Source organism: Panicum virgatum, chromosome 6N (assembly GCF_016808335.1).
Source record: "Panicum virgatum strain AP13 chromosome 6N, P.virgatum_v5, whole genome shotgun sequence".
Lineage (NCBI taxonomy): Eukaryota > Viridiplantae > Streptophyta > Magnoliopsida > Poales > Poaceae > Panicum > Panicum virgatum.
Genome location: NC_053150.1, coordinates 28,624,803 through 28,652,603, shown reverse-complemented (window position 1 = coordinate 28,652,603; position 27,801 = coordinate 28,624,803). Strand labels below are relative to the sequence as shown.

At 42.3% G+C, this 27,801-nt stretch overlaps 3 protein-coding genes across 4 annotated transcripts; 2 read left to right on the top strand and 1 right to left on the bottom strand.

The window, feature by feature from the left end:
* Positions 1-3,928: 3,928 nt before the first annotated feature.
* LOC120679083 (nuclear nucleic acid-binding protein C1D-like) lies at positions 3,929-8,222 on the bottom strand. Of its 2 annotated transcripts, none has more exons than XM_039960584.1 (6): positions 7,947-8,222; positions 7,801-7,856; positions 6,571-6,625; positions 6,402-6,482; positions 6,081-6,293; positions 3,929-4,353 (listed from the first exon to the last, which is right to left on the bottom strand). In XM_039960584.1, exons 1-5 carry the CDS (start codon positions 8,161-8,163, stop codon positions 6,085-6,087), a joined length of 618 nt encoding a protein of 205 aa, XP_039816518.1. In that variant the 5' UTR covers positions 8,164-8,222; the 3' UTR covers positions 3,929-4,353; positions 6,081-6,084. The 2 variants fall into 2 exon arrangements, with proteins under 2 accessions (XP_039816518.1, XP_039816520.1); XM_039960586.1 differs by having other exon boundaries at positions 3,939-4,353; positions 6,077-6,293; positions 7,947-8,216.
* A 12,256-nt stretch (positions 8,223-20,478) lies between these two features.
* LOC120678891 (F-box protein SKIP1-like) lies at positions 20,479-23,823 on the top strand. The gene is made up of 2 exons (XM_039960334.1): positions 20,479-20,983; positions 23,109-23,823. Exons 1-2 carry the CDS (start codon positions 20,595-20,597, stop codon positions 23,680-23,682), a joined length of 963 nt encoding a protein of 320 aa, XP_039816268.1. The 5' UTR covers positions 20,479-20,594; the 3' UTR covers positions 23,683-23,823.
* Positions 23,824-24,855: 1,032 nt separating this feature from the next.
* LOC120678892 lies at positions 24,856-26,121 on the top strand. Its single transcript, XM_039960335.1, has 2 exons — positions 24,856-25,497; positions 25,645-26,121. Exons 1-2 carry the CDS (start codon positions 25,353-25,355, stop codon positions 25,944-25,946), a joined length of 447 nt encoding a protein of 148 aa, XP_039816269.1. The 5' UTR covers positions 24,856-25,352; the 3' UTR covers positions 25,947-26,121.
* The last annotated feature ends 1,680 nt before the right edge of the window (positions 26,122-27,801 follow it).

Here is a 27,801-nt window from a genome sequence, read left to right as displayed (position 1 = left end):
TCATTAAATGATGGTGATAGGAGAGAGCAAAAAAATTTCACAATTCACAGTTAGTCCCTGTATATAGTTATGAGTAAATTACACCCACCATTCAACAACTTGTTACGTGGGTGCAAATTAGTCCAAGAACTTGTAAAATGCTCAATTTAGTGCAATAAATTGACAGGTGGGTGCAGATCGGTCCAACAACTTGTAAAATGCCCAACTTAATGCAATAACTTGGCAAATAGGTGCATTCACAGTCCAAACATTACGCGGCAATGTAACTAACGCAAAGTCTCAATAAAGAATATATTCATGTTAGGACAAATTATTAAGTATTATTCGACCATTGATTTTTGTGCTATACCTGCGTGGCAATTTTTTTGGCCAGGATAAACACCCTCACTATTTAGAAAATTAATGATATGTCTTTACATTAATTATTTTTGTATAGTGATTTAATTTTAATTAAAACTATTTAATTTGATATTCAATATCAAAAAATTCACCCCCACTGTTATAATATAATTGATTATATACACTGTTAAACTAAAAAAGTCAATACGTTGATACAAACTATTGATACCTTTTAGGAGCTTGGTACATATATTTTTAAAGTCTCATATATTTGTTAGAAAGGAAAAATGAGCTAAATAAACAGAAACAAACACGAGCATTTGTAGAATACATGAGCAGAAGCGCAGAAGAAACCTAAGGTTTCAAGGTCTCTCTTATCGACTTCAGTGTTTGAGTGATGCTAATGGTGTAATTCTAAAATTTGTTTGCATTTGAACTAATAAAAAATTGTACATAGTTGAAAAACAACAACCGGATCACCATCAATAATTTTCATTTATAAAATTTAAGAATTATTGACGTTCATCTACTTTGCTTAATATGTTGCCGTTGTAATGGTGGTTAAATAATATATTTTTTAATAAAATCATAATTAATTTATTCTGAGAGTGTCCATTGCGACACAAAAATCTACGGTCAAATAATACATTTCGATGTGAATATACTCTTTATTGTGACTTGATGTTAGCAAATATATTGTCGTGTAATGTTTGGACTGTGAACGCACCAATTTACCAAGTTATTGTACTAAATTAAGTATTTTCTAAGTTGTTGGATCAATCTGCACCCAGCTATCAAGTTATTGTACTAAATTGAGCACTTTACAAGTTGTTAGACCAATTTGCACCAACATATCAAGTTGTTGTATGATGGGTGCAATTTACTCTATAGTTATAGATCTTTCGTTGCAAAACAAAAAGTGGTTCTGGACTGCGTATGTACCTGGATGAATCACCCCTTTAAATTCTTCTATCCTTGTGGTATAGAAATAATTTCTGAAGTGATCTTACCTTTTAATTCTTGTCTCTCTACCTATGGTACAGAACTAATTGCTGAAGTGATCTTCCCTTTAGAGATGTCTTGCATAAGACATCAATTTGCAGTTCTATTGATTGTTGTCGGATAATTGATGTTGGATGAAAATGCACATTAAATTAAGACCTCTTTTTTCCAATGAAATATAACAAATGAACAGTTGAACACACAATCAAAACACAAAATATAACTATCTTGATAGTGAAAGATAGATGGACATAAGTACTTTAGACATACAACTTAAAATCTTACGGCAGTAATTAATGGCTAACAGAATCGCTAATCATCTAGGTATTCAAATCGCATGGTCGGGCTCTAATAGATCATTGAATCCACCTTACCAGACTACAATTGTGTACACTTATTTGATTATGCAAAAATGCGGATCTGGATATGTATGCATGGTTTAAACAGCGCAAAGATATTCATGCTGACTTGTTTGGATGATTGCTGGTTTTCAGCAATTTTAATTTTTATGTCTAGTACAGTCATGAGTTTAATTGGTTTGACAAAACGAAAAACTTACCCAGTTACCATTCAATGCATCTATCTACTTTTCCTGTCAGCGGACACATAGCAAAGACGTAACCAGTTCACATTAATGCATGAACTTAGTTTCTTCGCCTAGCCCTAAGGCCCCGTTTAGTTTGCAAAAAGTTAGCAAAAAATTATTGTAGCATGTTTCGTTGTTATTTGACAAATAATGTCCAATTATGAATATTAATTAGACTTAAAAGATTCATCTCGTGCTAATCAGTTAGACTGTATAATTAGTTATTTTTTCAACTACATTTAATACTTCATGCATGTGTCGAAAGATTCGATGTGATAGATACTGTAGGAAAAATTTTGGGAACTAAACCGGGCCTAAGTTCATATCATAGTGAGCAGGGCGTAGACCCGTTACTTCTTACTATGGTGGAGGGGATGCCACGATTCCAATGCGTATTGACTATAAAGAAAAATTGTAGTTTAGAGTGTGTTTAGTTGGTGAAAAAGTTTAGGTTTGGGTACTGTAGCACATTTCGTTGTTACTTAACAATTCATGTCCAATCATAAATTAATTAACATCATTAGATTCATCTCGTAGGAATCAGATAGACTGTATAATTAGTTATTTTATCCGACTGTATTTAATACTCCATGTATGTGTTCGAAAACTTGATGTCACGGTTACTATACACAAAAATTTGGGAACTAAACGCTGTCTTAATAGAACATACACATTCTTATTAGAAAAAAACATGTCAACATGGATCAGTTTGTTTGTTTCAGATTCAGAGTTGATACAAGGCAACGGGTTGAAAATTATTGAAAATAGAAAAACAACCTACAACGTATAATTAGCAACACGGGAAAAACTATGATCATGTATGAATAAAAACACACGTAAGAGGAATCAGGGTAACAATCTAGACCTGGTTGAAAAAGTTAAAAATGATGCCGTCAATTGAAGAAGCACCCATGATTTACTCGCTCCAGGAGAAAAGCATGACTGATTTACTCGCTTGTTGGTGCAGCACGGTGGGACGGCCTGCACGGCGTGGGGGGAGCAAGCAACCCGAGCGACCAGGCCTCATCAAGCGCCCCCGTCGCGGTGGCTGGGGCGGCGAGCGGGTGGCGGCAGGCGAACAAGCGCGTGCGGTGGCAAGAGCAGCTCGGCGGGCAGGCGTGGCCTTGGCGCGGCGGCAGGGATGGTGAGTGGTCGGTGGCCAGGCGAACAGGCGCGAGCAGCGGCAGGAGGAGCTCACAGGTAGGCAGGGTGTTGGGGACGCCACCTTCAGATAGTTAACCGAAGGTCGGGTGAAGAAGACGAGCGAAGACCTGGGGCCGCGCGACGACAGAAGCAAGATATGGACTCTTCGGTACCAGGACGAAGAGTGTGGCTTCGCCTGAGGAACGAAGAGTTCACGAAGACTGGAGCGTGCCGAAGGGAGCTTTGGTCGGAGGCATCTTCGTAGCATAACGGAAGCAATGCGGCGAATTCCTGGGTGAAGAGTAGGCTCGGAGAATAGATGAGCTGTAAAGAGAGCCAGATCAGGAATTAATGAACCAATCGATCAGTTTGTTTGAACCAGACAATATTTCTGCTTACACTTTCAACGGAGGAGTTGCTAGTCACAACCAAACTGATCATAAAGCACTTACCATTGCTAAAAACAAAAAGAGCATTTTACCTTCATTATCAACTGAAGTTCAATCTATGCTCTGTTACTCAGTTATCTCTTACACTTGAGACTTACAATTAACAACGAAGCTAGGAAAGCCAGCTGTAAACTTACAGCCCGCTTCTTCTCTCCCCCTCTCCTCTACTCCATCTCAGCATTCAACCTACTTACAGCGTGTTATAATACTTGCTCTTAGGTATAAATTCCTGCTGTGCAGAGAATCACGTACACAAATATATACAACACAAAACAACAGATTAACATGCATATATACCACAGAAAAACAAAAACTTCTGCAACTTACCACCGGTATAAACTCCCCAGAAATGGAAAAATGTTAAGTGATTTGTATCCCACACATTCTACCAAGGCACACCAGTTCTCAATTGCCAGATGAAAAGTCTGCAAAAGATGTTCATCCACAGTATGAATACATTGATTAAGTCTTGCATAGGCTGAGTACCCCCAAAATTGCTGGAGATCACAAATCTTCCACAGATTGTAATTGACATTCAAATATATGACAATACTCATTATTAGGGGTGCTGCAGGCCTGCAGCGCACAAACCACATAATTGCTCCAACTCCTCTAACAAATATATAGTCAAAATTCTTTCCAGACAGGAACTCGGATACAAGATTTGAGGTCAATAGCTCCCAAAACAGAGGAAGCAACCCTTTGCTCCATTGCCTGTTCCATGTACAACAACACAGCACTCTAGTGTTATCTTCATCATCAAGAACTTCTACCTTGCTTTGCATAGCTGATGCATCAGGCATGTGCATGTCACCTGGTTAATATCCATTTTTCCTGCATGGAAACAGAACAAATAGTCAAGAGGCCTGACGAGACCACAACCGAACACAGGCTACAGTACGCGCATAGTTATTATGAAGGAATTTTTGTAGAAGTCCAGTATGGTTGTGTTACAAGAACAATTGATGTAGGGGCAAGCAGAGTACAGTTATTATGTTAAGTTAGAAGAAGACTTCATCCAACACAGGATATGAACACGCATTTGTACCACAGCATAAGCAACTCTCCCAAAACCGTGCCCTGCTGCCTTAAATCTCAAATTGTGGATTTTCAACAGCATGAAAAAATATTTTGTCCACAAAATCACCATTTTAATACATTGTCCTATCCATTTAATAATACAAAATGTCATTTATGATTATACACTAGCAACAACAACAACAACAACATAGCCTTTTTTCCCAAGCAAGTTGGGGTAGGCGACAAGAAAAATTATATCAATCAACATCACAAAGGCTTCATTGTTTCAGTGAAAAAGTGCAGCTTACAACACACATTAACGTTTTCTTTCATCTTGTGATTCTTAAAGCTACGATCCGCAATCCCAGGCTGAAACAAACAAGGCCTTCAATAATTTACTATCAAGCCTAACTAATTCTCACATGTCATGTGCACTTTGATGACTTTAAAAATTTATGGAACTGAGATGCACTTGAATGTAGACACTCCCACCGCATATTTGGATGCAAAATGGGTTGGTTGTCCGGACTCTCAGCGTTCTACCTCTGGCTAATGTGTGTATCTCGGTGACAAACTGGTGTCTTGGTCCTCTAAAAGACAAACAACTGTCTCTCGCTCCAGTGCCGAGGCTGAGTACAGGGCAGTTGCCCATGTTGTGGCCTTGCTTCAGGAACTTCATATTTCCTATCACCACGGCTACCATTGTCTATTGTGACAATGTTAGTGCAGTTTACATGGCAGCCAATCCTGTCCATCACCATCGCACGAAACATATTGAGATCGATATCCACTTCGTTCGTGAGAAGGTGGCTTTGGGACAAGTTCGGGTCCTCCATGTTCCATCTTCTCACCAGTTCGCAGACATCATGACCAAAGGCCTACCAGTACAGTTATCACTAACTTTCGGTCCAGTCTATGCGTCGGTGATCCTCCCACTTCAACTGCGGGCGGGTATTAGACATAATTAGAACTGTCCAGTTCTTGACCTTTTGTATTCTACCATAATTAGCTAGACACTTTGTATCTTGCCTTAATGGCTCACCCTTTTGTATTCTGCCGTATTGGCTATTTATATGGAAGCTCACCTCCCTAGTTGGGTGTGGTGTTTGCCCAACTCTCTACAGATAGTAGAGGGACAAACATGAGTTTAACATTTATAAATTCAGATACAGGTACTGGGATACCTAAATTACATTCTTCTGAAAATATCATTAGCAGAGAACAAGTAAAAAAACTATCTAAAACGAGGCCTGAAGATATTTGAGTTAGGTAATTTCAGATATTCTCACAAGGATGGCGAACCTCTACAAGGATCATACATGCAAGGATGGAGAACTGTGAACTATATTATGTAGAGAAATTCCATGAACTGTGATTTTGCGGCCGTATATACCCTCATGTCAGATGTATTTTATAATGCTGTACAAATTAGCATGTGAATATTACTTTTAACATTTTGTAGGTGTAGCATTACTCATGCAGTAAGAACAAAACTACAGAAGCAGCAATAAATTCTTGATATCTTAACAAAACTAACATACTGATCTAGTCCTCATCTTCATCAGAAATGAGTATAACAGGACCCTTCACCCTGCTATCACTATTCCCAATAAGTTCCTGAGCAGCCTTTGCAAGGAACTCTTCCGCAGCAGCACGGACAGACTTCTTTTCAGGTAAAGGCTCAGGCTTTCTCTTCTGCCCAGACCAACCCCTTCTTTCTCCTCTACTAATTGCCTGCATGCTTCTCTTCTGATCTGAAACAACAACAACAATAACAACAACAACAACAACAAAACTCAAATCCAAGCCATAATAAATTAATAACCAAAAAATCCACACAAATTTAATATTCAAATATGTACCAGATGTCAGGTGGGAAAGTGAGTGTCCAATGAACCTTGCTGCTGCTTGAGTATTCAGTGTAGTAGTAGGGCGAAGTGGTGCTGCAATTGAGTTCAGGTAGTAACTGGGTACCATCATTGCATATCTATGAATAAACTATGAATACACATTTAAAGCGCAATACAGTACCCTTGTCCCAATCCTCAAATCGATCTAACTTCTCTTGACACAGGCTTAACCTCTCCTGCAAAGAAAAGAATCAGAGCTCAGGAAAAAAGAAAACTATCAACTGAAGAGCTAGACTAATTGACAAATACAGAGATTGCATTTTCACTTCAAGTAGTGGCCACGTAGCCTCCAACAAACAATCTACAAATATTGAATTGATGTGGCTACATAGAATTCTCCACTCACTGCTTGTTCGGTTAATCACTTCCACTAGGGGATTGTGAGGGATTGGAAGGGATTGAGTGGGAATTTTGACTTGTTGGGGATTTAATCCCTCCCAATCCCCTCCAAACAAGCCCTCAAGGATTACAAAATATCTTTTTTTTCCTTTTAACATATAACTTTGAACAAAATACCTGACAGCATAGATAGACTAAAATTTCCAAATCATGGTATATCCAAATAGAACTCTTCATTCAAGAATTGCTGTTATCAAAAAATTTCTCAATAAATTAAAATTCCGACGGAACTAGAACAAATTGTTGACAAAAATGAAACAAAATTTTCGATTTAAGATGCTCTCACACAGAATCCCAAATCATAAGTCATATTGCTAATATACAGCTTTCACTTAATCATTATTGTTGTTGGTCTTGCTGATTGTTTTGTTGCTCATTCATTGTGCGGCTTGCTGCTTGGGAGAAGAGAAAGAATGGCAAGAACAACTGGAAAGGAGAGAATGTATGGCACGACTGCTCCACAAAAGTTTGTACATGCTACTAAATTTTGCTGTCATGGTATGTTTAGGATATGTCTATGGCGTCACCCCGCCACTCATCTTGTACGCTTAGGTGTTTTGAGGGGGCTAGGTCACCACGAGTCACCTTGGCACCTTAAATACCATGATCCCAATGACCTCAAATGCTAAAACTTTCTCCATGCAAATTCTACGGTAAAAGGGCAATAACAGCAAATTAAGCTAAATGCTGAACCATGCCAAAAGCAATATAACAATGATAGAAGCTCTGTTCGGATCCACAAAAAGCTACTGTAGTATAACCATGTGCATGTTGAATAAGTCCAAGCTAAAGTGCTCCACCCTCACGCTCAATGCTCCAAGGCAATTATTTACAAAAGGTACTCCATCTTTGTTCCAGTCAATAACACTGGCATATAACTCCTACTTCAAGCGCATCCCGAAGCAAAACACTTCGAAAGATTTGAGGATTCTCAGAGATAGGAGGAGCTTACAAACTCCTTTCTGATGGGGTGCTCGTCGGGGTCAATTCCTGAACACCTTAGCCGCACTGCAAAAATCCACAAAAATATACCTTTAATGAGGAAATTAAAAAAAATGGCTAACCTTACGCAACGAGAAAGGGAAGTGCCGACGGTACCCGCTAATAGGGAGGTGGCGGCCTGCGCCACGGCTAGGAAGGCGCACGCCCGAAGCAGGGGAGGGAGCTCGGCGACGGCGTCGGGGTCCTTCACCGCCTCAGCGAGCAGTTGGGATAGGTGGTCCCCGACGGACTCGGCGGCCGCGAGCGTATCCTCGGCGGCGGATACCACAGAAGGACGAACCGCCGAGGCGGCGTCGGCGGAGGGGGTGGCCATGGTTTGCGCAGATTTAGACGGCGGCGAGTTGTTCAGGGAAGTGGGTCGTTTGGGTGCACGGTTATTTAGGGTTGGAAGCAGGGTTCACCAAACCGTCGGTAACTGGTCCGGTTTGACCGGTTACCGGTTAAACTGGTCCGGATCGGTTTCGGTTTGGTCCGGGATGAAACCGGTCCAAATTCAAAATTTAAATTTGAATTTAAAAAATGAAAAATTCTCAAAAATTCCTAAAAATACTTCAAGATGCGACAAATCTAATGGTGTCAAATTTTCTCAAAAATTCGTTCATTTAATATAGTTTGCGGGGATTTGAAGTTAAACAAAAAAACATCCATACAAAAGTATACAAATACAATGTAAAAGTAGTACAAAAGAAGATTGGAGGGTTCATTTAGACTAAAATATGTTATACAAACATTTATTTAGTATACTTTGCGGCATTTGAATTTAAACCAAAAAAGAAAAAAATTGAATTTGACCGGTTACCAGCCAAACCGGCCGTTATACCGATACGAACCGGTTGAACTGGAAAGTTTGAATTTAAATTTGAATTTGTCCGGTTCCAACCGGTAACCGGCCAAACTGGACCGGTATACCGGAACCGGAGGCGGCGGTTACCGGTCACCGGTCGGATTTTAAAACCCTGGTTGGAACCGGGTCCTTGGGTTCAAGGTCTAGATCCTAGTGAAGATGCACGTACATGTGGTACGTGTTTTAAAAAATAAAATCCTAACAAGAATTTTATATTTATAAAGCGATGAATCAAATGGAGAAAAGATTGAGAGCCGACAAACCTGGACGGAAATCGAGTGCCGCCGCTAGCCGCGTTCATTGTCCTCAATGGATTATACAACTGGATAAACTCTGACGAGTCACCAGAACAAAGTACGGACAACAAAAGAAAGAACAAGAAATCAAATCAGAACAATAATCAAAACAAATAAGTAAAAGAAGAAAAAATTCAATGAAAAAACTTTGGATTTGTAGGCCAGCGTGCTGGTCCCGCTACTTCGCCGTCGCCGAGTCTGAACTCCAAGTCGCGGTCTTGATGTTTCTACGGTGGCGTCGGTAGAGACGGTGTCGCGCCGCCGCAGCCTAGCAGCCGTCCTAGGGTGGCTACCCTTGCCACCTCCACGATGGCAACGACTCCGGCGATGGGCCCTGGAATAGCTGCGGCGCCTGCGTCGGCACCACCGCCATCGGCCTCCACGCCACGCGCGCCTCCCATAGCCGCGAGCAGAGGAGGGAGGCCACGACGCTCTTTCCCGGAGCAGGGACACTCCGCGTGTTTGAGGACGCGAAGTAGGAGGCGTTGCGCGGCGCAAGGGGCAGCTACTTCACAGACGGTGAGGAGGACTCGAGGACTGCTCCCATCGCCTTACCCCGTGCACCGGCGAGATGCAGAAAGAATGGGAAGGAAGGGGTAGAGGAGTGGCGGAGATGGTGACAGGAGCAGGAGTGGGAGTGGGAGTGGGAGGCGCGAGCCGCGCGGCGGCGGGCGAGGGGCCGGCGGTGGAGGTGTGGAGGCTGATTGACTAACTGATTGATTGATATTAATTACCAAATAATAGGAGCAACAATTTAGGAACAATTAGATTTCGGTGCAACAAAAGGCAAGACTGATAGTTTGTCTCACGAGACATACATTTTTTATTTCACATCCATGCCATTATATAATCATACAATATTTATTTCCTTTGATCAGAAAATAAACGATTGATTTCCATCTATAATAGTATCCATAATGTAAATATCTTTAATGAAAAGCTACATAATTTGATTTGATATATAGTAATTTATATAATCTTCTTCTGTAGGAAAGCATCATGTGATTACATCCCTACCGTGCAAAGTTATGTGTATATTTAGAAAGATGCAAAGAAAATTTCACACCCCTGTCATTCTTCCCTCTCTAGAAAATCATTAGCTTTTCCGACTCACCATGTCTTCTCCTAAGTCGACTACAAGCCTCACTGTCCAATGGTGCGATGGATCCAAGCAGCAGCATCATCGGCCATATTGATGTGCTGGACGTCCTCAACTTCTTATCCATATGCAGGCCCTGGGCATCGATCTGCAAGAAAAATAATATGCATGCTAAAGTTACACAAGGAAAGTAATTAATCAATTTTAAGTGAATAAGGAAAGTAAATAGAGAAATTTTAGAAAAAATAATATACATGCTAAGGTTACACAAGGAAAATAATTAATAAATTCTAAGTGAATAAGGAAAGTAAATAGAGAATTTTAGAAAAAAAAATAATATGCATGCTAAGGTTACACAAGTAAAGTAATAAGTGGGTACAAACGTGAGTAACCAAAAGTGCTTGGTGTAAAAAGTATTGACATTTTGGCGGAAATATTTTAGAAACGTCAAAACCATGGTTCTTCACCTCTCCTGTCAAACCTCTTGTGCTGACAAGTGGGGCCTCTGTGAGGAGTAAGGTGGGACTAATCTTAGTGAGAAAGGGTTTCAATTCTTTCCTCCTTTATAGTATAGATAGATAGATACTACTTTGCTGTGATAACACCTTTGTCAAAAATCCAATCCAAATATTGAAACTTTGACTACAAATAGTAATCTCTGTTTTCTCAAATTTTTAAAAGTTTGGCTACCAATACCAACTTCCATTTATGTCGGCTGTGTTTAGATTAGAAAAAAGGAGGATGAAATTCACTGTATTAATTTTCAACCAAAAATTAGGACGACTAAACATGATCTAATTATAAAACTAATTACATGGATGGAGGAAAATCGCGAGATGAATCTATTAAGCCTAATTAATATGTCATTAGAGTTTGTTTACGGTAGCGCGGCATTGTCTAATCATGATCTGATTAGGCTTAAAAGATTCATCTTGCAATCCGAAGGTTATAGAATGAGTTTTGTCAATTATTCATATTTAGTACTCCTAATTAGTAGTTGAACGTTAGCGCCGAAAAAAGTTAGAGGTTTAACACAGCCATTGTTAGTTGTTGCCGACAAGTGACAAGGTACTCAAACAATTTTGACCCCACATCTTCTTCTAAACAAATTATAAATACGTGAAACTTCCTCATTAATATATTTATGATGTAATATATTGCGTTAGTATCCTACAATTTCAAGTATCACGAAAGGAATCAAGCGGTCAAACCTGTATGGTAGTGGTAGATAGTGAAATAGTTCATAGATGTGCGTAAATTTCAGATATTTAATGTTTAAACATAAATCAATATGTTTATAGTTTCATATGTATTTTTTACAATTATATGCTTATAAGTTAAAATTATGATCAAAGTTAAAGCAAAAGACAATAAAAAATTAACGGTCTTAATTAGTGATAGGTGACGCGTCCGACAACAACAAGACGTCTGGAGTAACTTCGTCAATTTCGAGGATATGTTGGCATAGTCTTTTGATAACAACGCGAAGGTACATAGTCGCTAAGGGATACAGATGCACCCACAAGAAAATGGAAAATTAGTGATTTGGAATTTGTTCACCATTTATGCACCGCCTATAGCTCAAGCTCATGCACCCAAATGGCAGATGCACCTACTCTAATTTGCTCTAGCTTCACCATTGCTCGGAGGTGCTAATAAGATAGTGCACATACTTGTATTCATAGGGATGAGTATGGGTACATATGTATAAGTGTTTGCCTGTGTACTGCATTTTTTAAAAACATTTATTGATCCAAGTGACTAGTATAGTAAAGTATTTTAATAAAAATTATATTTTTAGAGGTATGAAGGGCAACCTGCTCGGCCTCTATTTCTAAGCTCACATGCCTCGTCCCAACAATTGTAGCCAGCCACAGTGGGGCTATGTCTCATTAGACCTTGGCATTGAAAACCACATAATGTAAAGCAACAACGAAAATAGGTAAATACATAGTTCATGTATTTCTTCAATCCGAACTCGCCAGACCCAACCAGCAGGTTTTTTTTTTGCCTGGGTCAAACTACACCTGACTTTTTAGTATAATTTTCAGATGTCGTATTTTTTGGGATTCGGGTTTGAAAAATTAATTGGTGCCCGAAATGATTTTTGTTGCAGGCTGCAAATTTCAATCCAAGTTCGGCTCACATTCTAGTCGAGTCGGATCATTGGATTTATTTGGATAGATCTTGTCACGACCCTAACGCTGAGCGCGCGGAGCGCCGGCGCGCGCGCATCGCGGCGTGCCGCGTGTCGGCTTCGCCGGCGTCCATCCTTGAAACACGCGTCGGCGATCCTCGTTCCGCGTGCGCGCGTCCTTATCTGCAGCCGCCGTCGCCAGCCTTATCCTTCCCCGCTGCCGTGTTCTCCTTCTCCTCCCCATCTTCCTCCTCCTGGAGCTCGAGCAGAGCTCGCCCCCATCGCCGCGCCGACCAACTCCGGTCGCTGTTCCTCGATTCCGCGCGCCCACGGCCCCTTCACCTCGCCCTCCACCTCCTCCAGCCTCCTCGAGCTCGCTCCCGCGTTCTCCCGGCCGGAATCGAGCCCACGCCGCCCGGCCGCCATTGACGCCGCCGCGAGGAGCTCCATCGGCCGCCATCGATTCGCCCGTTCCGGTGAGCTTCTCGTCGATTCCTCGCATGGGGAGCACTCCCTCGTCGTCCTCGACCCATTCCCCTCCTCACCCGGCTCCCTCCCCTTCCGCAGGGCCTCCCGGCGGAGCTCGCCGTCCGCCGCCGCCCGCTGCCATCGCGCCGCCTCCCCGTCGCTTTTCCTCGCCATCCGCTTGCGGGGTGAGCTATGCCTCGCCCTAGAACATGCCATGCCCCTGCCCCTTGCCCCGCTCCGGCTCCGCTTCGCCGGCGGCGCCGCCGCCGTCATCGCGCACGGCGTGCGCGTGCGCGACGCGCCACGCGTGCCGTGGCCGCGCCCACGCCGCGGTCAAGGCCTCTGGCCTTGCCTTGACCCGGCCTGGGTGGGGCGCCTGCCCGTGGGACCCACCTGTCGGCCTCTGGCCTGGCGGGTGTGGCCGGATCCGGGTGCACCTAGCAATTTTGCTAGTGTTTTCTTAGGTTTATTTGTCTGCAATCTTGCAAAATGCGTAGAAATTTGTGTATACCTCCAAAAATTATGAAACTTGTTTTGTTGGATTCCTCTAGTTTAGGTATACTCAGGAAAAATATTGTTTTGCATCTTACTTTGCTATAGATTTATCTATAGTTTTATTTTGCAAAAGTGAGTTTAATGCTTAGTTATTTGAGTATTGCTCTAAAAATTTCAAACTAAATTTTTTTAGACTCCTTGTGAGGTCTAGTTTTCATTGGTGTAACTTGTTCACCTGCTTTTTTGCTGTTTATCAAAGTTTTAGCTTGTTTTCTTATACTTTTTCTGAAAATGGTTTAATATAGAACTTTTTGCTGGAAAGTGAGAAAATAGTAAAAATAGTATCTAAGATAATGTTTTTGGATTTGTTTAATTAAGTTTTCATTCCTTTTCTGATTTACCTTGTTTAGAGTGGCTGAAAACTAATATATTTATGATTAATTATAGGAAAATCCTTTTACTGCAAATCCAATTTTCTTGAGTTCCTTGTAATGTTCTCTGCATGGTCATTTTAAATGGTGATTTATGCTTGCTATATAAGTTCATTTCTTAATTCTTGCATCGCATTCATGCATTATAGTGACCGAGCCGTCGGAGGTCGAACCCGTGGAGCCCACCGAGTCCGTTGAGCCTGAACCCGGAGTCCCGTTCGTGGTCGAGCCCGAAGTTAACCAAGGCAAGCAGCTAAGCATAATTCCTTGCACCTATCTAATTTGACTAGCTTAGTTATTTCACTTGGGTAATGTTGGGTTATATATATTATGTATGTATTGCATTCTTGTACCTACTTTGATGCATTATCCTTCCTTGAATTGTTATCCATGTCCTTTCCACGTATTAGTCAGTTAATTACTTAACTTGACTAGATGCTTAGCCCTGCTTAGATTTCTTATCGCTTGCTAGGAAGGAATGTTTGGAGTATCACACTTACCGGTTACCCTTGATCGCACTTGTTGGGTTTGGTTGTTAGTCAAGTGGTAGTACCGAGATTCGAGCGGAATGGTAAGGCCTAGAGAATGAAATCACATGGGCATAATCCTCTTGGATCGATTAAGGACCGAGTGGATGCCATCGGCCTTGAGCACCTTTCCGTGCTACCACATATCCAATATAATGGTACAGATGAGCCAATTACCTTCTTTGACTTAACCATTGGGGCTCGGTCCCAGATACGTGGCCAAGGGCTATGCAGGGAGGCTTAGCGGATCCCCGAGTGGAACTATGTGTAGGAAAGTATAGAGATGTCCTCGGTGGAACTAAGTCTCCACGCACAAGCTGGGCGTACCCTCAACGGTTGAGTCTTGTTGGGAACGGTTGACGCGAGTACCCCCTTATCCAACTTTAGCGGGTTGGGTGAGTCGCATGGTCCTTGCGTCTTGTGGGTAAAGTAGTACACCCTTGCAAGGTTATAATCAATTCGAATTGCCGCGCTCTCGGATATGAGCAAGCTCACTGTTCGCCGAATTCCTCTTAGAGGGTTTCGGTATTGTTGGTTTTGGAATCATGTCTTGTCAATGATCTATTGATTATTATGTTACTCTTTTAATCAACTAAAATTATTTGGGGGTTTCGGGCAACACTAATTAAATCTGCTAGGAGATATTCTAGGAAGCTCATGCTTATGTAATAATTACTTACCCTTAAAAGCTTTTACTTGAGCCTTGCATGATCCTTGTTTATTTAATCGCGTAAGTCTTGCGAGTACCTTTTGTACTCAGGTTGCTTTCTAAACCTAGTTGCAGGTGAGCCGGAAGTGGTGTTCGGCCACTTCTACCCCGCTGATCCAAATACGGGGGAGGAGTAGGTCGTTGTGGTTGAGATGATGTCCTTGAGCAAGGCATCATCATCTTAGTATGTCTTTGTCGTAATCGAGCTCCGTGAGAGCATGTAAATATGATAATCTTTAAGTTTCTGTTTAATATGGTTTTCGTGAGCCCAAGGCTTGTAATGGAAGTTAATTGAACCCTCCTATATTGAACTTGAAATATTAAGTTTCGAACTCAGTTTTTGATAAAACTGCTCTTTGTGGATTATTGGCGATGTATTCGATTGTAAACGGTATGTGCATATGCTGATTCTGGGTGTATGTTGGAGCACATACCGGGACTACCGGATTTGATATTATTTTGGATGAATGACGTGTCGGTTATTCGTGTCTCTAGATGTGGGATAACACGTGGCACGCTCTCCGGCAAGCACATGTTAACTCTCATCTGGATGATAATGACCGACGGTTCGTTTAAAATAGTATCAAATTGGGCGGTTCTCACAGATCTGGTCGGGGTTGCTATGTCATTGTAGCCACGCGCGGCAGGGCAGGATTCCTTTTGGAATGGAGTATCATGTAGTCGCTCATGGTTTTTTTTATACAAAGCACAGCTTCATTAGATACATTTGATAAGCATATCACCCAAAACAAGGCTATTACATAGTCTGGGACTTGGCTCATAAACACTTCAAGCCAGAGGGCAACACATAGTACAAAAGGAGAACTCAAAATGCATATTGTCTCGTATTTGATTCACCAAACAACCAATAGCACTATGATAAATGCTACTTGATTTGAGGGCGGAAGCAAGAATTTTGGCGTCAATTTCCAAGATTATTCGTGTAATACCTAAATGTACTGCCTGAAGGATGCTCTTATAATAGCTTTAGCTGGTAAGGATGACGCTGCAAAGGTGATGTTTTTTCTCGAACACGTAGGAAGCTACGTATCATTGTATTGATAGAAGAAGAAAAGAGTCATACATAAACCCAAACATACCCCACACACCCACTACCAGAAAACAGATTATTCCTGACGACCAAAAACCATCAGGAAAGGGCTAAATGCCGTCCGGAATATAATTCCCGACGGCTCACCATCAAGAATTCGCCGACAGGACCACGCTGTCAGGAAAGATGACCTTTTCCTGTCGGTTGGCCGACAGGGACTATTTCCTGTCGGTAGTCCCTGTCGGCTGTTCTGAGGATGCCATGAAGATACATTCTTGACGGTTTGTGATCAATTCCTGACGGCAAACCATCAGGAAAACAGTTAAAAAAGCGAAAAAAAATAATATATTCACACAAGCACAGATTTGCATCCATGATTACAATTTTTTAAACCACCTAAAAGAGATAAGAAAATAATATACACACATGCAGGTCCGCATCCATGATTACAACAAATACAATTTGTAGGTTTCATATACATCAAGTACATACAGACCACATTGTCATCCATCAAGTTATTGGCATAAAATTCTATATAACTCATTGTATACAAGACTCCCAACTAGGTTTTTGAACTTGTAGACAACTCAATATGACTCCAAGTGAAACAAAAGGTAACCGAAGTTCACCTTGAAGCTGAACGGTAGTAATATAAAGGATGGCGGTTCATGCTAACTCTATGTCGCTGTATTTTTGTACCTGACCAAGAACAAAAGTAACTTAATCAGATGACAGCCATGTTGAAGTTGTCAAAACTGAAAAGAACTAGTAATGATAGAACTAGTAATTCATCCTGCTGCCTACATCTAGTTCTGAACCAAAAGGCATTTCAACTTAGGACAGAGAATGCATATTACAAACTGAAATTCAGTAAACCACCATTTTCATGTCCCAAGAGTGCCACACCCTGCACTATTTCAGAATCAGCAATCCATTTCATACGTCTGGAAATTTATCAAGCTCCAATACTGGTATGGTCTTTTCAGAATCCTCTAAAATATCACCTTGTTGGCAAGTTGGACCCTTAGCTGTAGCTAATGAAACCTGCAATCCATGTCGTTCTGCAATATAATGATATGGCATAAGTGAACAGATACCCAAGATAATTTTGGAGGTAAACACACAAGCATCATAGGAACAGAACTTTCACGTATCGCTGTGGACATGTGTTACCTCTCTTCTCTAATTTGACAGAGCCAAAAGGATCAATGTTTTACAGAACAAACTAACCATACATGAGTGCAAGAGAGAAAAAGCTAGCTCATGAATCAAGATCTACACAAGAACTAGGATATAAAAGAGGCACTCAACTTCCAGATTCCAGCAAAGTACAATAGTGATGCTTCATATATAGATTTGCTCACACACCCATTAGATTTGTGTGCAGCAGCTAGCTAGCAGTTCACAACACTTCCTGGTAAATAAAATTACTAACCAATCAGTTGATTCTGCCAACATGCAAGTACACTCCAGCTAGTTGCCTCCAAATAAATTCTAGGATATATCATTATGAATAGAACAGGGTCAATCCTTATCTATCGACTAATTACAAGTCATCCTATCACATCACACTATTAGTCAAAAGCAGTAGTATGTTGAACTGTAAACAAAATTCACCTATGAAGCATCCAGCAAGCAATATCTGGTACTTCAAATTCATTAAAACAAAAATCATCATTGCACCTATAGGTTGAGGCATGATTATTCTCCTGCAAGCTTGTGTACACATTTATAATGAAATGAATAATTTTGGAACTAATAATCAAAACTCATCCTAGTTGAAAGCATCTTGGCAAGGGAAAACAAATTGGCAACTCTTGTGAAAAGAATGACTCCAATTGCAGTGGCAGGTAGTCCCATACATCTCTAGCAAATTTACAACATATATTTTTAGAAACTTATCTAGATTCCGAGAACCTAAAAATAAAAGGACAACTAATTAAATCTACATGATACTAAGGCATTGCTAATCAACTTGAACAGCAGAGGAGAAATGTAATGAACATATCCCAGTAAACTCAAATTTTAATCTTGTGACCTAAAAGGTCCAGATATGAAAGAAACAACCAAAAAGCCAAAATGAACATCTAAATAAACATGAAGCATGATGATTGAGACCCTATAGCCTGAACATGGTTTCATGAGTTAAAAAGATGTGCTAGAGCAATAGTCAAAGGAAGCAATTGACGGATCTAACACATAGAACAGGAAGAACCATGCATTAGTAGTGTAGCATCAAGAGGCAACAGTTGCATCAAGAATTGAGACCGAATTACATCTGGGAACATTCCATGTGATAGTCTATCAAGTGTAAACTATAGAATCTGAGATATAGTTGGTGAGATTAACTGAAAAATCATAGATGAAATTAAAATTCTGACTAAGAAGAAAGTGTACGGGGTGGTGAAGCACACATATCTGAGCCGGCCTGAGCTCGGGGAGGAGTGCGCCGGCCCGAGGTCGAGGATGAGCGTCGCCGGCGCCGGGGTCGGGGAGGAGCAGCACCAGCCCGAGGTCAGGGAGGAGGATGCGGTGCCGTTGGGGCAGATCCACCTAGTACCGAGGTCGGAGAAGGTGGCTCCGGTGTGGATCCGGCCGGCAAGCACGGCGCCGGTGCGGAGGTGGCGCCTAGGGTTAGGGTCATGAGGACCTCAAGGGAGGCGGAGGCAGAGGAGCTCGAGTGAGGCGGCGTGGACCTGGAGGCAGGCGGCGGCGGTGCGGAGGGGACCTCTTGGGCAGGGGGAGGCGGAGGCGGAGGAGCATGAGCGGCGATGGCGGCGGCGGTGGCCTACGTTTCTAAGGAGCCGGGGCTGGAGTGGAGAGGATAAGATTTGAGAAGCAGGTTCCTTCGTGGCGATTTGGTGCGGGCTGCGGGTTGCGGGCTCTGCCGATCGGGCTCCTGACGGTCGGGCCTATACCGTCAGGACCCTTCGCGTTTCCGGTAGTGACCCCCTTAGCCCTTCGCTGCATAGGTGATGTTATCCGCCCCCTGTAGCAAGAACCTCACCACTATTATTCCTCACAACCAAACCTCAACCCCTGGCCTATTACATGGATCTAACGATCCATCAGAATTAATCACTATTATTCCTCACAACCAAACCTCAACCCCTGGCCTGTTACTTAGATCAAACGATCCATCAGAATTAAATTTGTAAGTGTCCTCAAAAGGTGGCTTCCAATTATTCCGGACCACACCCATTTCTTTCATTGCAGTCCCCTCAAAATTTTAGAACTCCATGAAGAAATAACATACAGCTATAGATCTCCTCTGCACTCTGCATCCTCCCACCATCATTAGCCTTGTTTCTTGTTGACCACTATCTCCAAAGAAACACAATAACTTTCAGTTGTATGTTCCTCTCCAAACCCCAAGTCTTATTAAGTGTTTCCACTTCTGATCGACATTTCACCAATTCAGCTCTAATGTCTCCAATATTCATGAGGCGCCAACATAGTTTTGCATACTTACCTTTGAAAAACAGTGTGTGCGGTCTTCATTGAGTCTTCTACAAACAAGGCATATAGTGTCAATATTGATGCCTCGGTTTGTCACAATTCTTCTTTACTGGTAGGCTGTTATGTGCTAATCACCACATAACAAGGAACCGAATTGGTAACCGAAATTCTCGGTTCCGGTTCTTTCGGTTCCGATTTCTGGTTCTTTCGGTTCGGTTCTCGTTCCTCAGTTAAATTTGCCCACCTGACCTAAAACATTCCTGTCCCATTCCCATAGAATGCACAACACCTTCTCCATCTCCACCATACTATCAGACCCCTTCCTCTAATGCTCTTGCTCTCCCCCACGCTTTAATCTCTCAAGGATCACACTCCTCTTCCAGCCATCTAGCTACAAATTTTAGTAACACCTGCACGGGGCCATTCCACTCGATGTTCTCTTTATTACCCACATCAATTATAATTGGACTATGGTTTGAATGTCTATTGTCCCATTAACAACCCTTACCGGAGGGAAAATACACCTCCAAGCACTATTAAGCAACTGCTCTATCAAATCTCTCCTTCGTAGAACTAGCAGCCATGTAATGATTATCACGCTAACCCAGGATCACCTAAGAAGCCTCCTGATTATTTTTTTGCCTTTTAGGGTTCCTCGAAAATAAAAAAGAAACTGTTACGGACGGGCCAATGGCCCAGTGGTAAGCTCTCATGGATGGGAGACAGCCAGCGGGGAATCGACCCCCCGCACTGCCTGGTCGGGATTTTTCGGGATTTACTTTTGGAGGAGCCTTACGCGCCTATGGACTATATTAAGATGATGTGCCCGTCACTTTGCACTTAGTAGCCGTGTATGAATAGATTGTAGTTTCTGATTAGATACAGATATTATAGCTCGTACATAGGTTGAGGCTTTAAAAAAAGGCCATTGAACTTTTTTTTTGAGGGGGAAAAAGGCCGTTGAACTAAAAGAAACGGGAGGACACGAACAAAACGTGAGGCTGCCGGGTCAGGCCCAATTGCTTACTAAAAGACCAGCTAACGTGAGCCCATGATTGTTTCAAAAAAGAAAAAAATGTGAGCCCATAAATGCCACCAAGTTCTCGTGCAATCTTGTGGCCCACTGCCACTGCAGATTGCTTCTTCGTTCTCCCAATTCCACGCTTGGGAAGCTTTGGTTGCCGCACATCAGGTAGAGGGGGAAACGCACAGAACCCTAGCCAGCCAGATGGCGACCAGCGGGCTGGTCTGCGGCGAGGAGAAGTCGGCGGCGCCGGCGCCGGAGGAGGAGCGGGACTGGTCGGATATGACGCCGGTGTGCCTGGCGGAGGCGTTCTCGCGTCTGGCGCTGGAGGACCTGTGGCGGGGCGCCATGGCGTGCTGCCGCTCTTGGCGCGATGCCGCGCGGTCCCGCCCGGGGCTCTTCGCGGCTCTCGACCTCGAGCCCGGATTCGCGGAGTCGACCCCCGGCGCTGAGGCGGCCGCGTGGTGGACGCCCGCCTTCCAGCGCCGCGTCGACGCCATGCTCCGTTCCGCCGCCACGCTCGCTGCGAGGGAGCTTCGCGAAGTCCGCGTCAGGCACTGCTCCGACGACGGGCTCTCTTTCGCCGCCGAGAGGTACGTGGGATCTTTGATTTGTGAGAATTGATGCCTCATTGGTGTGGCGTGATGACCTCAAGCTCTCCCATGACGAAATGTTTGAGCAAGATTTGAGGCTTTTTCCCCGGCATGTATTGGTAGACCTACCGAACCCCGTGATCTGATTAGATGCTCAGATTGCTGGAATGATATGCATAGTATGCAATTTATTTGTGCATGTTAGTGCCTTAAATTTGTGGAGGTTCCTTTCTCGGCTGTTGAGGTCTCAAATTTTTGTCTTTCATACAAAGAAGTAAATTATGCAGGAAACCAACATACCAAGCTATAGTCTTTGTTCGCATGAATTAGGTGATAGCTCCTCCTGCATATTGTCATTTATTAGCTTTTTAGCCAATTTCTCACTAGAACTAATAAATTGACAGAAGTATAAGACATAGGTTGAAGCAAAGAGGAAATCTTTGAAATGAAAATACTTCAAAGAGGCCATTGGTGTATGATGGGGTTTTATTGCACTGAGGATGGAGCTACAAATGTTTGTATCTCATTCTGAATATTTGCGGGATTGGAGAGAAATGTGCACCGAAGATTCTAATGATATTCTTGGGATGGAGAAATGTGACCACTTTCTCCAAATTCCTAAATGACCATATGGTCCATGTTGCTGAAGGTGCTGATCATTTATAGGAACACAGTTTATAGGTTTTATCTTGACTCTTTTTTGAAAAAAAGGACTTAATTCCAATTAATTCATTTTTATGTATAAACCTGAAACCCGGGGATACATTCAGTTTTCTTACAGTACAACTGAAGCTTTTGACGAAAGAGATCTTGTGAACTAAGTCCAGACTTCCAGATGGCTTTTAGGATTATTTGTGTTTTGGGCATGAATTTTTGGATCATGTTTGATGGTGACTAGACTTATTAGGGCACAACAGAGGATTCAATATTTTCTAGTGTATGCTATTTTGTTTTACCCATTTCCATGTTTGATAAGCTTAATGGAAACCGTATTGTTTGCAACCAAGCCTGAGTCTTGACAGTTTTGTCTGGTAGAGTTGGATTCATATAAGTTAATCAAGTAAGTCTTCATTATTGAAGTTTTTGGTAGATTGTGGCCTGAATACTAAAAAAGCATGGGTACCCCCACACCATATGGCTGATTTCTTGGACATAGCAGTTTGTGAATGTCTTAGGATAAAGGGTGGGAAGTGGAAACAGGTGCTGCATCAGTTTATATTGCCACATGGATGAGATGCCACAAAAAAACATATTTTTGGCATACATGGGTAAATACTCTTTGAAGGACCAAAACAGTTTTCAAGTTGATGGATCTACCTGTACTAAACATACTAGTTTACAGACCTGGGATACTGCATCTTTCCTATTATAGATGTGTTACATGTAGAGTATCCTTGATGGGGGCTTATTATATGATTGTGGATACAAGTTCTGCTAATACTACGATGTTTTCTGGCAAAACATATACACTAATATGCATAAAAGTATCTATATTGATCTCATGAAAATGTATTACTATATTCAGAATGAAGAAAACAGCTTATAAAGATGTCATTGTTAAGCTTTTCAAGTAAATGCAATGGTATTTGTCTGAAGTAAATTCAAGTAAATGAAGTGTACAGTTACTGGCAGTTTAAATATTGTTGTTTTCTTTCCAGTTCTTTTATGGTGAAATCGATAATTTCTTTTACTAAAAATGCCTCAGTCTACTGAAATCTTCTCTTAAGAGTTAAGTCTTAACCTTGTTTAGTCTGCTGTGTTATGTGAGAAGCATCATGTTATCTTTATTTTGTCCTGAAGTTATGTGGCTTGAATCCTGCTAATCTAGCTATTTTAGATTGTACCATCTTAGTCTGTTACTCAAATATCCATCATAGCATGTTTGCTGTTTTTGTTGGGAATGTACCCTCAGCAACAGAGGATGAAAGATGCCTTGTCCTCGTCCATATGCCTAAAGTAGTTGCTATTGCTTTTCGATATTTGTATTTTGCATGCCATTGTGAGTCATTCTGATGCTATTTTTTATTTTTGTTGTCTTAAGTATTCTGTATTCTGTAATCTGTACCGTATTTTCACTTAGACAGAAAGTGTTAATCTGAGCTCTAAGTAACTTCATCATGTGCAGGTCTCCAAGTCTTAGTATCCTTTCCATCAGAACAAGTCCGGCTGTAACTGATAGATCAATGCTCATTGTTGGAGCATGCTGCACTATGCTTACAGAATTGGACATCAGCAACTGCTATGAGGTTTCATACAAGTCACTGGAAGTTATTGGCCAGAGCTGCCAGAACCTCAGGGTCCTCAAGCGGAATATTTTCAACTGGATCGACCCATCAGAACATGTCGGAATAGTTCCCGAGGACTACCTAAGAGAATGCCCCCAAGATGGTGACAGGGAAGCCATTACGATATCCAAGTTCATGCCAAAGCTGAAACATCTCGAGCTAAGGTTCTCAAAGCTGACTACTGTCGGTCTCAACTCACTCCCTGTAGGATGCAAGGAGCTGGAGGTCCTGGACCTGTTTGGCTGTGCGAATCTGACAAGCCGGGGGATAGATCAGGCTGCTGCTAACCTGAAAAATCTGGAAACACTTGTAAAGCCCAACATCTACATACCTAGGTCCTCCTTCCATATGGGGAGGTATGGCCACTGGCAGTTATATGACGAGAGGTTCCAGACAAATGTATTTCAGATATGATTATAGCATCAGGTTTCACGTAAGTTGTCCCTTGGATCTATGGTTTGTGCTCTATAATATTGGTTGTATGTATGTGTGCACAAATAATAATAATGATGTGTGGATTTATTTACTTCTTTTGACACCATTTTCGTACAGATAGTTCTGCTCCAGTTATTTGTAAAGTTAGTTTGGTTTTATTTTAAGTTAATACCCAATTACCCATATATGGTTGCAAGAAATATTTTCCTCTCTTCCCTCTTTCTCTTTGTTTCTGAGAAGATAGTGGATATTTAGCGTCTATGAGGCGAAAACAGCATTCTGTACAAGGAACTATGGGTATGGAACTCTTGGCAATAATCAGTTCATAGCATCTTATTTCTTTGGGTGAATAGTCTATTTGCCTTGCCTCTATCTATTGTCCTTCGGTTCATCCTGGAAGAATGCCATAACCTGTTCTCATGTAACATGGTTTGCTTATTCGGTGCTGATTCGAAGGCATCTTTCGTGCTTTGGTGTCATCCTACTGCCCCTTCGCTGCACCTGACGGTGACCACTTGATGCCGTTACCGGTCATGTTCATGTCATGTGCGCCAAATCTGATGCGTTGTTTGGGATAGATAACGAAGTGCCTTTCAGCCAGTTGGAATCTGTCTTGCTGTTTAAATGTTCAATTTGTATGCAGCTTTTCTGACCACAAATACATCTGTTTGGAACAGAAATTACTCAAGACCCTGTGGAATGCTTCACGGTCTTCTTTATTATGGACCAGAGATATAGAGTGTGGCCCAAATTTCAATCCCCAATCTATCTTTTGCTGAGCTGAACAGAAAAATGGGAATTGGATGCCTTTCTTTATCTGAAATCTTCCATGTAAAGACCGCCTTTGCCTTGCGTTTTGATATCACACTATCTTTTTTGAGAAAGACAGACGCTGACTCTAGAAAACATGTAACTTGAATCTTACTCAAACAGCTGATGAATTCCCATGATCGAGGTAGCATTGATGGGCATCATCCAAAATACATAACTAAATTTCTTACATGTTTTGCCGAAAATTTATTTGCATATACGTGGTCATCCTTTCCTTCCTGTTCATGATCTGCTTTACAATTCAGTAAAAACTACATGCCATGATGAAAAGAACAAGTGTATCCGTACCTTTGTTTGGGCAAGTCACTGACGAAAGGTGAAAACCAGTGTGGATGAGATCTGGCAAGCAAAGGCCCTGGTCCATGGAGCACCAAGCAAAACTCTGCACCCACCACATGCAACAAAGCCACCAAATCTGCACATTGCAATTCCATCTGTCCCTCTTTTCCCCAACAGCACATCATTGGTGCCCAAAGGCGTGCAAACAAAAAAAAATACAGGTTCCATTCCAAAATCAGCAACCTTTATTGGGATTTAGGTCCCATTAGGACCTAAACCATCCCTACTATTCCTAATCTCACATGTAACCTAAGGGTGAGTAATAAGAACAAAAGAACAGCCCCGATCAAATAGTTTTGCTGGTCTTTTCAGAATGTCTGCCGTCCAAAAAAGCCCAACTGAATCAGGTGCCATCTTGCCAAATAAGTTGGTGGCCTTATCTTTACCAGCAGCTTCTTTGCAGGAGTTATAAGAGGGGTCTTCGGAGACGCTCCACATCAGAGCTGAATTGTTGCTTCTGGTGAACAGTCCATCACAAGATGAAGAAAGGCATCCTTGCACTGTCTCTCCTCTTCCTCCTCACCCTTGCCTCCCAGTGTTCATGGTGTGCAGCTGAGGGAAGCGCCAGACTATCCGCAGGGCATCGTCTCAGGCCTCATCTCCAGATACAAGAAGAATTGCATGGTCAGTTTTTCCTCTCCCTTCTCAATCGGTGTTTCGATTTCAAAAAAAAAAAAAATGGTGTTTCAGCTCATGCCATGATTGTGCTGATTATCCTGTGGAGAGTTGCTTCTGATAGTCTGCTTGGATTGTTCATGAACTGAACTGAAGGAAAGAAGGACCTGGAGATCCAGAGCCCCAGCAGGAGGCCTGGGTTTGGGCACGAGGCGAGCACGGTGGAGATGAAGCATCACAGGAGGATGGTCACCGGGCACAAGGGCGGCAGCATGGGTGGAGGAGCCGGCGCCGGCGGCGCCGCCGCGGGCGCGGGTGGCCGGACCGTGGGCGGCGGGGGCGCCGTGACGAGGCCGCACAACAACAAGAACGGCGCGGCGGCGCTGCCGGTGCCGGTGGCGTCCGTCCTGGCGCTGGCTCTCGGCTGCGGCGTTGCTCTTTCAGCCTTCAGCTTCTGAAGCTATTTGCTGTCTATAGAGCTGATATCAGTATCTGTGAGTTCACATTAGTGGTGTGCTAATTTCTCGATTTGTTTGTTATTACAGTGTGTAATGTGCAACGGAGTATCTGTCAGTATACTTCACAAAAGTGTTCAGGACCGTTCGTCATGTCCACTTGATTCTTCTGATTTCAGTTTTCTCTGTTTTTTTTTTGTTTTGGAAATTTCACATGGCTCTATGAAGGTCAGGGTGAAATTTTCAGGTTTTACATGGAAACGGGAAACCTAACGTCCTTCTCGAATTGGTCCTTATATAACTTACAATATTAACTTATATCAATATCAATCTTAAATGCTGTATAATCCAATTTCACGTTAAGCATTGTTTGGGGACCTTGAGGACTAATTTAGATAGGTAGGGGTGCACGGCTTAGCGAGATATGTAAAGGTTCGGTATAGTTGAATAGGCTGTAACGAAGCCTCTTTTTTTTTCTTTTCTTTGGGGGTGGTGTCTGTGTGTGTTGGGGGGGGGGGGGGGGGGGGGGGCAACATGAGTAGGCTTTCGAGAACCACGTATTTCGTTAAGGAGAAAAAAAGTCCCCTCCAGACGTAATATTCTCTTGTGTAGAAGAGGACAAGATGCGCGGCCAATTGCAGGAAGCGCACTACTGGACGCAGAAAATATTGCTGTCGTGCAAATCGGAATTTGTTGCGTGTGAACTCTTCAGTTGCTTGCCAGTACTTTTATTCTTTCTTTTATTCTCTGTTATCTGTGGAAGAGAATTTTCCTGTTTATTAATTTAAAAAGAAACGTTTTCTTTTCGAAAATTATACCAAAACCTGATTGGTTGCTTTTCAAATGGAACCTTGTTGGCTATAAAATTAATGAAAAAATATTACAAACTATACACCTATGAGCAACAGAAAGTGCATGGTGTCATAATCTAGCCCTGTGCCATTGGACCATCGTGGGCCAACTGGTCAACATTTTCCAAAAAGTCATAGGTCAGTGTACCCTTTTGCTCTCAACCTTGGAAACACCATCCAAAATGGACCAATAAAATTACAGAACTATTTGGTACGTACGTACTAGATATGACAATCTGAGCTGGAGCATCCGGGTTATGTGGAATGACTGGTCATAGTAGGCTCTGGCCCACCATAGTATGGTAGAGCATGCAGGCATATCCGCATATTTTGCTAATTCAGCTTCAAAGTGGTCACCCTTAAACTCTGTAAACCATGTATATTCTAGAGTTGGCCCACCTCTAAATATTGGCCCGGGGTCCACCATTCGAATGACTTTACTTTTTACATCAACAACCAAACACAATGTCTTGCAAGTGGGCCTTCAACAAGATATATTTGCCCATGGAGCAAAGAAAATTCACTTCATAACAATGGGTAAAAAGATTATTGTAACCTTTTCTCTTTTGTTTGTCTTTTATTGAATTTGTACTCGTTTTGTTCCTTTTACTAAGTAACACATATCATGCATGCAGTGCTCCAAACAATCTACAGGCTCAATCTTATGTGGATAATATGCTTATAAGCACCTCAGGTCTTGCGGAAGTTACAAACACAGCTGGCGTCAGCTTAAAAAATCTCAAGATCGATGGCATTGATGCCGCCGCCGCCATGGTGGTAAGTGCCTGCCTGCATCACGCCACCTCTGCCGAAACACTCTTAGGCATCCTCCATCTCTTCTATGTTCACTACTACAGATTCAGCCTTTTGTCCCGGTTTTGGAACCGGGACAAGACTTCCGAGACAAAAGCCTCGAGGCTTTTGTCCCGGGTGGCAGAACCGGGACAAAAGGTGCATGATGTTAAATTTTTTTTTGCACACTACGGGATTCGATCCCAAGACCTCTT

Bases quoted from the DNA above. Each gene is read 5' to 3' on its own strand.
- LOC120679083 (XM_039960584.1), bottom strand. From the start codon at position 8,163: ATGGCCACCCCCTCCGCCGACGCCGCCTCGGCGGTTCGTCCTTCTGTG. The intron at 7,857-7,946 runs GTACCGTCGGCA...GGATTTTTGCAG, and splicing joins CGCCACCTCCCTATTAGCGG to TGCGGCTAAGGTGTTCAGGA. The intron at 6,483-6,570 runs GTACTGTATTGC...ACTCAATTGCAG, and splicing joins ATTTGAGGATTGGGACAAGG to CACCACTTCGCCCTACTACT.
- LOC120678891 (XM_039960334.1), top strand. From the start codon at position 20,595: ATGGCGACCAGCGGGCTGGTCTGCGGCGAGGAGAAGTCGGCGGCGCCG. The intron at 20,984-23,108 runs GTACGTGGGATC...CATCATGTGCAG, and splicing joins CTCTCTTTCGCCGCCGAGAG to GTCTCCAAGTCTTAGTATCC.
- LOC120678892 (XM_039960335.1), top strand. From the start codon at position 25,353: ATGAAGAAAGGCATCCTTGCACTGTCTCTCCTCTTCCTCCTCACCCTT. The intron at 25,498-25,644 runs GTCAGTTTTTCC...ACTGAACTGAAG, and splicing joins GATACAAGAAGAATTGCATG to GAAAGAAGGACCTGGAGATC.